Source organism: Hippoglossus hippoglossus, chromosome 21 (genome assembly GCF_009819705.1).
Source record: "Hippoglossus hippoglossus isolate fHipHip1 chromosome 21, fHipHip1.pri, whole genome shotgun sequence".
NCBI classification, from domain to species: Eukaryota; Metazoa; Chordata; class Actinopteri; order Pleuronectiformes; family Pleuronectidae; genus Hippoglossus; species Hippoglossus hippoglossus.
This window is the reverse complement of record NC_047171.1, coordinates 175,001-188,318: the sequence shown is the minus strand read 5'-3', so window position 1 is coordinate 188,318 and position 13,318 is coordinate 175,001. Positions and strand designations below refer to the sequence as shown.

The window sequence follows — 13,318 nt, the reverse complement described above, 5'->3', positions numbered from 1 at the left end:
ACAGCACAACTCGTCTTCTTCATCGTGAATTTCATGAAAACCTCCCTGAATTGCGTTTGACTCGTTTGACTGATTGGAACCATGAACATTTGGGTCACATGTCATCGTAGCGTCGTCCCATCGCTCAGTGTTCTGTGTAAAACTCGGCTCACGTTGCGTTCCAGATGATTCAGAATCCATTGTGATAGTTTGAGGCTAATAACCAAAGCAAAGGGAGGTCACAGGAGTTCATGCAGAAGAAGTGAAGAGTATTTTAGAAAGAATTCAAAATAGTGGACACATGGTGAAGACGTCTGATGAGGATGAAGATTCAGTTTTTTAACCAAAACCTCTTTCTGAAAAACTTCATTTAAAACTAACTGAAAAAACTGAAACTTCAATTAACGAGACGAACGAGACTGAAGTTGTTCTGATGTTAAAATGTAACGTGATGATTTTAAAGAGGTTCATTTAAGAGAAACTAATCTGACGTAGCAGACAACTGTACAGTTAAGAATTGAAGATAAAGAATTTCATTCATGTTCATTAAATCTGCAAGGTTTGAAAAAGGGACTGAGGAGACAGGTTGCCATGACAACAGCGCTGACGGCAGTTTGAAAGTCATTGGATTAGTTCCAGAAGTCACATATAAAACCTTCAAAATGTAAATGTTTCATCACGTTTCAAAAAATTAAATACTGACGAGACGACGGATATAAAAACTATTTTGTTTTCTCATGTTTATGAAAATATTCTAAATGTCAGAGAAAATGATGTCACGATGACGTCACAGTGAGAATCTGTGTATCGGCCCCACCCTCACCTCTTTGACCCCGACGACCTGTTCCCAGTGCTGCTCCTGACCCAGCTGGGTGATGGTGGTCGAACTGGTCATGCTGGTGAAGCTGGCCTCAGCCACGTAGTCTCCCTGCTTCCATGGTGGCAAGACGTCGGCGCCGGCGGCCCCCTGTCTTCGTGTGGTGATGGGGGACTTGACTGGCCTGATGGGGGAGACTGAGAGTCTTGAGGTGGGAGAAGCAGGCCTGGAGACGGGGGAGGGAGGTCACGTTACAGGCCTACAGAGGCCAACCTCCAATAGCACCATCGCCCCGCTCACTCGCCACTAATCTACACCAACGTACGGTGGCCCTGAGTTGCAAAAGGACACATTTCTGAAATCTTGTTGTATCTTTGTGGTTGTGTTTTGCACCTCAGGGCCACCGTACATAAACTATATTAAATAAAATAAAATGTAAGCTCCACCCACCTGACTGGTGTGGGCGTTGGCGCCTTAACATGTCTGACAGGTGATGGGGATTGCTGGCGTCCTCCTGTCACCTTGGCGACCAGCGAGGGCTGGGTCGGGGACTTGGACATGGGTTTGGGAGGGACTCGGGGAGGAGTCTTGTGAGCCAGCTGATGTGTCACCTCGGCGCCCTCTCCCTGCATCTCCATCATGGCGGTGGCCTGGAAACTGGCCTCCATCCTCTGAGGACAAACCAGAGGTCGAGGTGATGAGACAGAGACGATCGCTCTCAGAACGTGACTCATTGTGTTTTACATGATTCAAAATGTCTGCCGTCGTTCCTACCTTCTCCACTCGGGTTTGACGAGTTTGTGAAATCTGAGAGGTTGAAATCACTGTCTTGGTTTTCTTTGCTGGAACAGCTTCTTCACCTGAAATTTAAATTGTAATAATAATAATAATGATTGAATAGCTGGAGGACTTTCTGTCTGAAGAAAGATCAGACTCTTAAATCAAAGAGCTGCTGAGCACAGATATTCTTACAAGCTGATTATTTATGTTATTATTACTATTTTTAATTGTATCTAATTTGCCTTGTGTTGGTTTATGCAAAATGCTATTTTTGTAAATGTAGCTACATAAAAATGACCATTAAAGGGATCTAAGCTAAAGCATCATCTCAGTGTCTGTATATTATGATATGTTATGAATGACTTCATCATTTTTATTTAATAAACAAAAATCTGAAGTTACTGAACAATGCCTCAAAAAAGCAGAATTTTAATCTGTAAAACGTAGAAATAAACATTCAATAAAAACAGTTTTCATTTTCTTCAAACAGTTCAATGTGTGAGAATCCTCCTGCCTCCAGTCAGTTTAACTTAGCTAAAACTCAAATGTAAAAATGTCATGTGACTGTATTTAACTCGTCACTACAGTTAAAAGGTCCTCACCCTGAACCAGCAGCTCAGCAGTGGATGTGGCCCGTCCGCTGCTGTTAGTGGCGGTCACAGAATACGTCCCAGAATCCTCTGGGAAGGCCTCAGCTATGAGCAGACTGTACAGGTCTCCCTCCTGGAGGATCCTGAAGTCGGCAGAGCTCTGGATCTCTGCTCCCTCCCTGTAGAACTTCACCACAGGTGGTGGAATACCTGTGACTCGGATGTCCAGCCTCACCTGGCTGCCCTGTCTCACTGTGGAGCTCTGCAGTCTCTGAAGGAAGTTCGGAGGCGCCGTCTCCGCTGAAAAGGAAAGAGGCGATAGATTTAAAGTAAAGATCAAAAGCTGTTTCCTTGAATAGCATCTGGTCTCAGGTACCAACCAGAACGTCAAGTACCAACCATTTGCTCTAAAAACTCACCTGTAGTTTAAATCTACCTGAGGTCTCACCTGTGACCAGGAGTTAAACTACCTGAGGTCTCACCTGTGACCAGGAGTTAAACTACCTGAGGTCTCACCTGTGACCAGGAGTTAAACTACCTGAGGTCTCACCTGTAACCAGGAGTTTTAATAGGTCTCACATGTAACCAGGAGTTAAACTACCTGAGGTCTTCACCTGTAACCAGGAGTTAAACTACCTGAGATCTCACCTGTACCAGGAGTTAAACTACCTGAGGTCTCACCTGAACCAGGAGTTTAAACTACCTGAGGTCTCACCTGTGACCAGGAGTTTAAACTACCTGAGGTCTCACCTGTAACCAGAGTTAAACTACCTGAGGTCTCACCTGTGACCAGGAGTTAAACTACCTGAGGTCTCACCTGTAACCAGGAGTTTAAACTACTGAGGTCTCACCTGTAACCAGGAGTTAACTACCTGAGGTCTCACCTGTGACCAGGAGTTAAACTACCTGAGGTCTCACCTGTAACCAGGAGTTAAAACTACCTGAGGTCTCACCTGTAACCAGGAGTTAAACTACCTGAGGTCTCACCCTGTACCAGGAGTTTAAAGGTCTCACCTGTAACCCAGGAGTTAACTACCTGAGGTCTCACCTGTAACCAGGAGTTAAACTAACCTGAGGTCTCACCTGTACCAGGAGTTTAAACTACCTGAGGTCTCACCTGTGCCAGGAGTTTAAAGGTCTCACCTGTGACCAGGAGTTTAAACTACCTGAGATCTCACCTGTAACCAGGAGTTAAACTACCTGAGATCTCACCTGTGACCAGGAGTTAAACTACTTGAGGTCTCACCTGTAACCAGGAGTTAAACTACTTGAGATCTCACCTGTAACCAGGAGTTTAAAGGTCTCACCTGTAACCAGGAGTTAAACTACCTGAGGTCTCACCTGTGACCAGGAGTTAAACTACCTGAGGTCTCACCTGTAACCAGGAGTTAAACTACCTGAGATCTCACCTGTGACCAGGAGTTAAACTACCTGAGGTCTCACCTGTAACCAGGAGTTTAAAGGTCTCACCTGTAACCAGGAGTTAAACTACCTGAGATCTCACCTGTGACCAGGAGTTAAACTACCTGAGATCTCACCTGTGACCAGGAGTTAAACTACCTGAGGTCTCACCTGTAACCAGGAGTTTAAAGGTCTCACCTGTAACCAGGAGTTAAACTACCTGAGGTCTCACCTGTGACCAGGAGTTTAAAGGTCTCACCTGTAACCAGGAGTTAAACTACCTGAGGTCTCACCTGTAACCAGGAGTTAAACTACCTGAGGTCTCACCTGTGACCAGGAGTTTAAAGGTCTCACCTGTGACCAGGAGTTAAACTACCTGAGGTCTCACCTGTAACCAGGAGTTAAACTACCTGAGGTCTCACCTGTGACCAGGAGTTTAAAGGTCTCACCTGTAACCAGGAGTTTAAAGGTCTCACCTGTAACCAGGAGCTCAGCTGTGCTTGTGGCTTGTCCAGCACCATTGGTGGCTCTGATGGAAAATCTTCCGCTGTGTGCGGCAGTCACAGCGGGGATCCTCAGAACAGCGCGGCCGTCGCTGAACGAGATCTGAACGCCGGGCAGAGCAGCAGCGGAAAGAACCTGGCCATCACGGAACCAGCTCACCTCAGGAACTGGAGAACCTGCAGAGAGAAGAAACAGAATAAGTGAAAGACTTGTAACTATCAAACTTTAAACTTGTAAAAACAATCTCTGATCACAAAATTAAAATCCATATTATTCAATGTTAATTAATGTTTTGAAAAAAAAATATGAAATTCAAGTAGAAATTTTGCTAAAAAACTAATTTTAATCTGTTTCAAAAAAGTTTGAAATTGAATGTTTTGAGAAACTAAATAAAGAATCAAGAATGTTATTGTCCTTTCTAACCAAACAGTACAACTATGGAGCATAACGTTTGAGATTGGATCTTAAATTTGAATCTCAGAATCAAAATAAAGGAATATATCAAACTAAGAAGTCTGAAATTAAAGTAAAACATATTTGGAAAGTATGCAAAACTTTTCAATAACAAGGAATTTCAGATTACGATTGATTTTGTAGAAACTTTTTGTTTCTTACCACTAACTTGAGCCTCGAACGTCGCAGCACTACCCTCTAGTGCCGCGACGCTCTGGAGCGGCTGCGTGAACGTTGGTGCCTGCGTTGACATGATGGTCGGCAGCCTGCGACAGAGAGAGAGACACAAATCAGGACATAAAAGTTGTATAATATTTGAAAAGGTTTTACTGGTGATGCTCTGATTGGAGCAGGAGGAACGTCGCGGTTCCTTGAGTCGAGGAAACACAGGGTCAAACTTTACGAAAGGAGACACCCATCATTCCTTTCTCCACAAATAGACGCCTGCATCTGTCACAGCTCAGGTTTCAGCTTCATGGAGCTGATGATGTTCACATGCTTTAAATTTAACCAGTTTTTATTGTTACAACATTCAAAAATAATATTAATATTTTAATAAACTTGTTTAGAAAACAAACAAGCGGCGTCAACACGTCTCTACAAACATGTCCCATCATGCACCTGGACAGTTTCTCTCAGCACAGCCTCGTCTTTAAAGCTGGTGAAACAGTGAAGAAGAAGAAGGAGATGATGATGAAGATCATCAGGACACAGACTAAACTGATCTGCAGGACGAGCACATCTGACAACTGAAGACTTTCAACAGAACTAACCAACAACAGAATTAACTAACAACAGAATTAACTAACAACAGAACTAACCAACAACAGAATTAACTAACAACAGAACTAACCAACAACAGAATTAACTAACAACAGAACTAACTAACAACAGAACTAACTAACAACAGAACTAACCAGCAACAGAACTAACCAGCAACAGAACTAACCAGCAACAGAACTAACCAGCAACAGAATTAACCAGCAACAGAACTAACTAACAACAGAATTAACCAGCAACAGAACTAACTAACAACAGAACTAACTAACAACAGAACTAACCAACAACAGAACTAACCAGCAACAGAACTAACCAGCAACAGAACTAAGCTAAAACTGAAAATGAGAAACGAGCAGATCATGTGTCTTTGTGTTCAGATTTTTTTTTAATAACGAGATGTTTTGTGAACTTTTCCATCGAAGTGAGAAATGAATCAAGTTTTATTTCCTAACCCTCATGTTGATGAATTTGACTCATCGATTTTTACATCCTCTGAACTTTAACCTCGAGAGATGATGTCACTTCCTGTCTCAGGAAATAAGAAGATTTCCAATATTAATGAGAAAAGACAGAATGTGACAAAATGTAAAAGTGAATCAGTGTTTGACGTTTTACAGAAAAAGTCGGATCAGTAACGAGGTCGATTCTCTTGTTTCTTCTTCAAGTTTGATGGAACAGAGAAGAATGTGCTGCAGCTTTCAAAGGAGTGACAGGTGAGACGGGGTGAGACAGGTGAGACGGGGGTGAGACAGGTGAGACGGGGGTGAGACGGGGTGAGACGGGGGTGAGACAGGTGAGGCAGCTAGGAGCTATAAATGTCGGGGGGGTGTGTTGGGAGGATGATGCTGACAGGCGGCAGCAGATGGAGGTCGACCACGTGCTGGAGGCGTCAGAGGAAACATTATGAAACTGACGTGAGAAAATATCTTCAGCATAAAATATGAGAAACAGAAGAACGATAAAGAAAAAAAGAAAAGTTGTAAATAAAACAGTTCAGATGAAACCTGCAGATAATCAATAACTGATCCATAATGAATTATCTATTCAGCAGGTTTTATTGTTCCTAAACATCATCACATTGTTTCATTATCATTTTAATGTTGATTCATTAAGAGTCTCAATGTTTTTCTTCAATTTTATAAGTTAATGATTTAAATATAATTTAACATCATCTGTCGATTGACTCATAAGAAAAGGAAATAAATTCAAAGTAGAATGATGCAGTTTGATGAGTCCAAAGTAAAATAGCTCAATTTGACTCATTTGTAAATATATAAAAATCACTGCTGAGAAAAAAGAAGAGTTTAATCATTTTAATCTTAGATTTTCATTTAATTTATAGAAGACACATTTTAACGTCTTTAGTTGAAACAGATCAAACACGAGAGGATATTTAAATATAATTCACTGTTTTCATTCTGTTAAGTTTAAGTAAAGTTTTTTTTCTTTATTTGAAACAAATGTTAGAATAAAACCTGAAGTCAGGCCTGATGGCAGGGGGCGGGGCTTAGACTCAGTTTAGTGCCGTCGTTTATCTGAGTTCACACAAGAAGAAAACACGTTAAAACATTTACGACTTTAACGACTTTGTTTCAGCTGCAACACAAAGAAATGAAGGAAAATAAAATGTTGGCTTTTACAAAATCATTTAAAAAGATTAAAACTTTGACTCTTCAATATTTTACTTTAATAAAAATAATTGATGAAATCAGATTGTAAAACACACATACACACACACACACACACACACCCTCAAACTTAAACAAACCTTACACACACACAAACTCACACATACACACACATTTAAATTTCACGTTAAAATCTTTAAAACGTTTTTGTTGTTTATTAAAAAACTTTAAATGTAACATGAGATTTTTATTCATTTAATCTTTTTGTTTCAGATTTTACATAAAAATATAAACAAATCAACATTATTTCTTCATAAAAAATAAATATTATTTTGATCTAATGCCATTTATCATTATTTATCATATCACCCGAGTTATAAATGACAAAAAACTTTTTTTAGTTTAGTTTCTTTGACTTTTTTTAAAACAATAAATAAAAAAGGTCAATTTATCAACAAACATTAAAAGCAGAGAAGAAGAAGCATCGAACGACGACTGACAATCACATTAAAAAGTTTCAGTGAGAAAAAGATGTAAAGATTCACGGTTTCTTATATTTCAATACGATGAAACCTTTGAAAAGTTTTTGTACAAATTCAATTTTAAATTCTTCAGGTGAAAATATTTGTCTGCTGTGTTTCTATAAAAGTCTTTTATTTTGAAAATACTTATTATTGAAACAGTTGTTGACCACATGTTTTAGCTACAAATACATTTGTGTAATATATTAATAAAAGATCACCCCCCCCGTGACAATTCGTTTTTTTCTCGTTTTCTTTTTCTTCTAACGCAAATGTTAATTTTAAACATCTATAAAGTATTAGTGTCAGTATTATTTTCTTTTTACTCGATTAATCGACTTATCAAGTGATGTCATCGGCCTATATATATATTTTTTAATTCAAAACTATTCAAAACAAAAAATGATTTATAGAAATATATAAAAATAATGTAACTAATCTTGTATTTCAACTGTTTTATTCCTAAGGTCCAACACAATACATTTTATATTACATATTATATATCAATATAAAAAAGTAGCATATTAGGAACCACAACTAAAGCAGTTCAACACAAAACAGCACTGTTATTTAAAATAAATGATCCAGTAAATTTACATGATTCGTAAACGCCACAAAACACATTCACACATTTATCACCACGACAATGCAGCACATATAAATTGTTCTTTTCTCATTATAAATGTTTATATATAAGAAATATAGTCGGCCGATAATCAAAAATCAATCTGATTGACAGATGCAGTTCTTTTTATTTGGGGTGAAAACTTTGACTTCCTCGAGATCTTTTGAATCAATGATCAATATACAGCTTTAAAAAGTGTCGTCGGACTCAGCTCTTATTTACAGAGCGGAATCTGAGCGACAGATATGGACGTGACCAAAAATACACCCCCCCTCCACCCCCTGACCCCCGCAGGTTGATTGACAGCCACCATGTGGCACATAGCTGGAACTGATACCCTGCAGCTGATTCCCTTAAAAAGCCATCGGCCGCCCAGCGACACTCCGCTCTCATGCATCAGCTGCTATTCTGGGCTCCTCTCAGATCTGCATGAGGCCCAGTGCGACTTCAAACATGAGAAAATGTGACACAAAGACTTTAAAACAGTAAAAGACAAGAGTCCTCTCAGTCTGAGGTCCCCATTAAACACATGAGTCAGCACACGCACAGGTTGGACAGGACATGTGGGGACACGGAGGTTACTCACTTGTACCTGGGACTGATGGGACAGACCCCAGCTGTAGAGCTTCCTTCTCTTTATCCAGAAGCTTTTCCACAAAATTCCAAGATGAGAACGGTCGAGCTTCCAAATATTCCTCCCCGATCTAAACAAAACTACACAGTTACGTCCATGTAGTTTTGTTTCCCTCCTCGCTATCCCTCCACCCGAGGCGAGCCTGGGAATGCTCTAACTGCTCAGAAGGGCCCAGACGGTGGTTTAGCTTTTTATAGCAGGGGGTCCACCTGCATCACCGCCCAGCCGACGCTCCCTATTGGCCAGTCAAGACCCTCGGGGGGCATGATGGGACATGGCAGCCATTTATGCAACCTCCAGCCTGTCAGTCACAGTCGATCGTTCTTTGATTCATATGAAAGTGCGACGTTTGTCTGCAGCTCGTTCAGACGTCACGTTTGTGTGTTTGTTAGAAACCAGCATCAATTTGTTCTGAAGGAAAAACTCATGTGTGTCGTTAAAAAGCTTCTGAGACCAAAAGGAGGCCGAGGCTGTTCCTGTCACTCAAACTCCCCCCAGCCCCGCCCCCGCCGTTACAACACACCAATATCACTGTTTACACAACTACACCCAGCTGTCAATCATCCATCACCCAATCAAGTGACGGCAGAACTACGAAACTCGTTTACTGGAGCTGCTGAAATGACAACAATAACAATAATTGAATTAATATTGAACATGTCATGTTATAAAGACCACGACTTTAAAACTATAATGGTACAAAAGTATAAAATAGTAAAGTTGTAAAAGTATGAAAGTGTAAAAGTAAAAACATGCTGTGTTCTAGTTTTCTTTGTGTTTGTGTTGTGTTGTGTTGTGTTGTGTTGTGTTGTGTTTGGTCAGATCACTAGAGTCAGACTGTGGATATGAAGCTGTATAATATCAGATCTGTTTGAAATCACTACAGAACATTTACTGTGAATGAGCCTGATGAAGTTTGTGTGAAGCCTCTGACTCACTGACCTAATAAACTTTATTCTGTCACATCCCAACAAACACAAACAAGATAAAGTACAAATACTTCAGAGTATCAAGTCGCCTCTAATGAAAAGTGAAGAGTGTGTTTTAAACAGAAGTAGATATGAACCTTTCAGCCATAAAAAAGATGCCACAGCCACTAGATGGCGACGTCCAGCTGAGCCCTTTCAGCTGCAGAGGTGCTGGAATAGAGGGGGGGCACATCTGTGATGGGGGGGCTCTATGTCCAAGGTTTTGACTTGTTTAACTCCACAGGTTTGAGTCTGTGATGATCCTCACTAACACAAGTCCTTTATATCTCAGTGAAACACAATGTTCCTGCAGCGTCACAACATGCTGAAGTGATTCATGATTTAAAATCTCGAGTTGTGTTTGTAGGAAGATGAAATCGGAGAGAGGATATTGAGGGGAAACAGATTTAATCATGTTTTATACGAAACATTCTCGTCTGAGTGAATTCTGTCTCTGACAACTTAAGCAACAAGCTGAAAAACTAGTTTGAGTCAGACTGTGGATATGAAGCTGTATAATATCAGATCTATCATAGATACATTTACTGTGAATGAGCCTGATGAAGTTTCAGACCTGATGAACCTGATCATGGACATTCAGAGCTGATAAGGTTTATATTGTTATTACCAGAAACTTCATCAGCTACTTGAACACCTTTGTCTGTTCCATTTATAAAAGGCATCTTCTCCTCGGTATCAAAGAACAAGAAACTGAAAATTCAATTGAAGTCTGAGAAACAGAAGTTAGAGAGATGTCAGAATAAATTCAAACAGTCTTCTTTGTCATGGGGATGTTTTCATTTCTTTTGTTCACGGCTTGAAAGAGGTAACTAATAAACTGTTCAACTAAACTTTGACAAACTAACAGATTGTGACAGAAACTTTTATTTTTTTCATGTGTTCAAACTTTTTAAATTATTTTATATTATTCTGATCAGAACATAACAAAAACTTTGGATGGAACAACTTGTTTGTGACTTTCTTTGAGACACAGCTAAACATAGCTAGACCATTATACTGGTACCGTGCAGGCTGGCTCTGAAGTATGAGTTACCATGGTGACTGAGCAGGAATTAATTCAAGGAATAGATCTCTCACTGAAATAAGCCAGACTTATTAGAGTTAACCAGAATGATCAGAACAACGTAACACAGTATGTTTGTACCTGTAGTGTCTCCAAGCGTCCAGCAGGGGGCGCAGCTGCACCGTGGAAACAGGAACAAACAGCTTCTGAAACACACACACGCAGAAAGTGAGGACATGTCAGAATCTGAATTCTTTTATTGGCCAAGTATATTTTCACTTGGTGTATATATGTCCTCACAAAGATATCTGTACAAGAGTCCACACACACACACACACACACACACACACATACTGAGTACCACTCACACACACAGACACACACACAGACACACACACACACCTGTGTCAATTCTCAGTGATGTTCTGTGTGGAGGACAGAGAGGTGAAGAACTCCACCTCTCTGTCCTCCCCCCCCCCTCCTCCTCCTCCTCGTCCTCCTCCTCCTCCTCCTCCTCGTCCTCCTCCTCCTCCACCTCCACCTCCTCCTCGTCCTCCTCGTCCTCCTCCTCCTCCTCCTCCTCCTCCTCCTCCTCTCTCCTCGTCCTCCTCCTCCTCTTCCTCCACTTCTCCGTCCTCCACCTCCTCCTCCTCCTCCTCGTCCTCCTCCTCCTCCACTTCTCCGTCCTCCACCTCCTCCTCCTCGTCCTCCTTCTCCTCCACTTCTCCGTCCTCCACCTCTCTGTCCTCCACATCTCTGTCCTCCTCCTCTCTGTCCTCCACCTCCTCCTCGCTCCTCGTCCTCCTCGTCCTCCTCCTCCACCTCTCTGTCCTCCACCTCTCTGTCCTCCTCCTCCTCCTCCACCTCTCTGTCCTACACCTCTCTGTCCTCCTCCTCTCCTCGTCCTCTCCGTCCTCCACCTCTCTGTCCTCACCTCTCCTCGTCCTCCTCGTCCTCACCTCTCTGTCCTTCCTCCTCCACCTCTCTGTCCTCCTCCTCCTCCTCCACCTCTCTGTCCTCCACCTCTCTGTCCTCCTCCTCCTCCACCTCTCTGTCCTCCACATCTCTGTCCTCCTCCTCCTCCTCTCTGTCCTCCTCTCTGTCCTCCACTCTCTGTCCTCTCCTCCACCTCTCTGTCCTCCACCTCTCTGTCCTCACCTCTCTGTCCTCCTCTCCTCCACCTCTCTGTCCTCCTCCTCCTTCCTCACCTCTCCTGTCCTCCACCTCTCTGTCCTCTCCTCCTCTCTCCTCCACCTCTCTGTCCTACACCTCTCTGTCCTCTCCTCCTCCTCCTCCTCCTACTCCTCCTTGTCCTCTCCGTCCTCCACCTCTCTGTCCTCCACCTCCTCCTCGTCCTCCTTGTCCTCGACCTCTCTGTCCTTCTCCTCCACCTCTCTGTCCTCCTCCTCCTCCTCCACCTCTCTGTCCTACACCTCTCTGTCCTCCTCCTCCTCGTCCTCCTCCTCTCTGTCCTCCACATCTCTGTCCTCCTCCTCCACCTCTCTGTCCTCCTCCTCCTTCTCCACCTCTCTGTCCTCCTCCTCCTCCTCCACCTCTCTGTCCTCCACCTCTCTGTCCTCCTCCTCTCTGTCCTCCACCTCCTCCTCGTCCTTCTCGTCCTCCTCCTCCTCTGTAGGGTCCACCTGAGACCTGAACCAGAACCACATCACTCCAACAAACAGCTGTTTAGGTCCTTTTCTTCTTCATGTTCATTATATAAAGTGAATGTGTTGATCCTCAGTCTAAACACTAAATCTCTCATTTACCACGTTAACGACCCCCCCCACCAATCAGAGCTGTGGATGACAACTATTATTATTATTGTTGTTATTATATGAATTGTTGCTGCTGTCATTACTGACATCTTTCCACTTGTTTTCATAACAACTGGTCAGAGCTGAAACCTGATGCTGTTCCTGCACACACAGCCCCCCCCCCTCACCCTTATTCTCTCTGAATCATCAGCTGTTTGAACCCCTCCCCACCTCCTCTCTGGTCCAGCCCCTGAGGTGGTGGTGGTGGTGGTGGGGGGGAGGTTAATTGTCTGAATTAAGGGAGGCTAATTACTATGCTAATGTTTACCTGGTGGAGACAGCAGGGCCTGGACCCCCAGGCCACCCGGAGCACTGGGTGTTTGTGATGAAGTGTCTCAGATGGATCTGGATTAATAGATCTGGAACCAGAGAGAAACCAAAACAACCCCCCTGCTGGAAACGAGCCACCTCCACCTGCTGAGAGCCGAATCACAGAGCATCATGGGAAACACGGCTCATTGGAAGCCAGACAATCAGCTGTTTGAAGACATTCGTCCATCGGAATCATTAAATGTCGAAACATGAAATTGTGGATAACGTCCATCACAGATCAAAGAACACAAGTTATTTTATCACTGCAATAACCCCCGACCAAGACCTCCAGCGTAACCCTTCACACCGACAGTAAGTCCACAGACTGAAGTGGATCAGATGTGGAGACGTTTCCTCACAGAGTCGACCTCAGATCCACAAACTGTGAAAACATCATGATGAATTAAAGTGAATTTCACTAAGAAAGCTGTGCTGTTTATGTTAAGTAGGCTGTGCGGCCTCCGGTGCAGGATTGGCTCCCGCGGGTG

General features: G+C 42.6%; 1 protein-coding gene across 2 annotated transcripts; it reads right to left on the bottom strand.

Moving 5' to 3' along the window:
* Positions 1–647: 647 nt before the first annotated feature.
* LOC117754481 (titin-like) lies at positions 648–8,864 on the bottom strand. Of its 2 annotated transcripts, none has more exons than XM_034573355.1 (7): positions 8,665–8,864; positions 4,687–4,790; positions 4,044–4,247; positions 2,179–2,466; positions 1,571–1,656; positions 1,247–1,467; positions 648–980 (listed from the first exon to the last, which is right to left on the bottom strand). In XM_034573355.1, exons 2-7 carry the CDS (start codon positions 4,775–4,777, stop codon positions 767–769), a joined length of 1,104 nt encoding a protein of 367 aa, XP_034429246.1. In that variant the 5' UTR covers positions 4,778–4,790; positions 8,665–8,864; the 3' UTR covers positions 648–766. The 2 variants fall into 2 exon arrangements, with proteins under 2 accessions (XP_034429246.1, XP_034429244.1); XM_034573353.1 differs by having other exon boundaries at positions 649–1,022.
* Between the last annotated feature and the right edge of the window lie 4,454 nt (positions 8,865–13,318).

Excerpts from the sequence above, each read along its gene's own strand:
- LOC117754481 (XM_034573353.1), bottom strand. The coding sequence starts at position 4,777 with ATGTCAACGCAGGCACCAACGTTCACGCAGCCGCTCCAGAGCGTCGCG. Across the intron at positions 4,248-4,686 it reads GTTCGAGGCTCAAGTTAGTG|GTTCTCCAGTTCCTGAGGTG; the intron begins GTAAGAAACAAA and ends TTCTCTCTGCAG. Across the intron at positions 2,467-4,043 it reads AGCTGAGCTCCTGGTTACAG|CGGAGACGGCGCCTCCGAAC; the intron begins GTGAGACCTTTA and ends TTTCCTTTTCAG.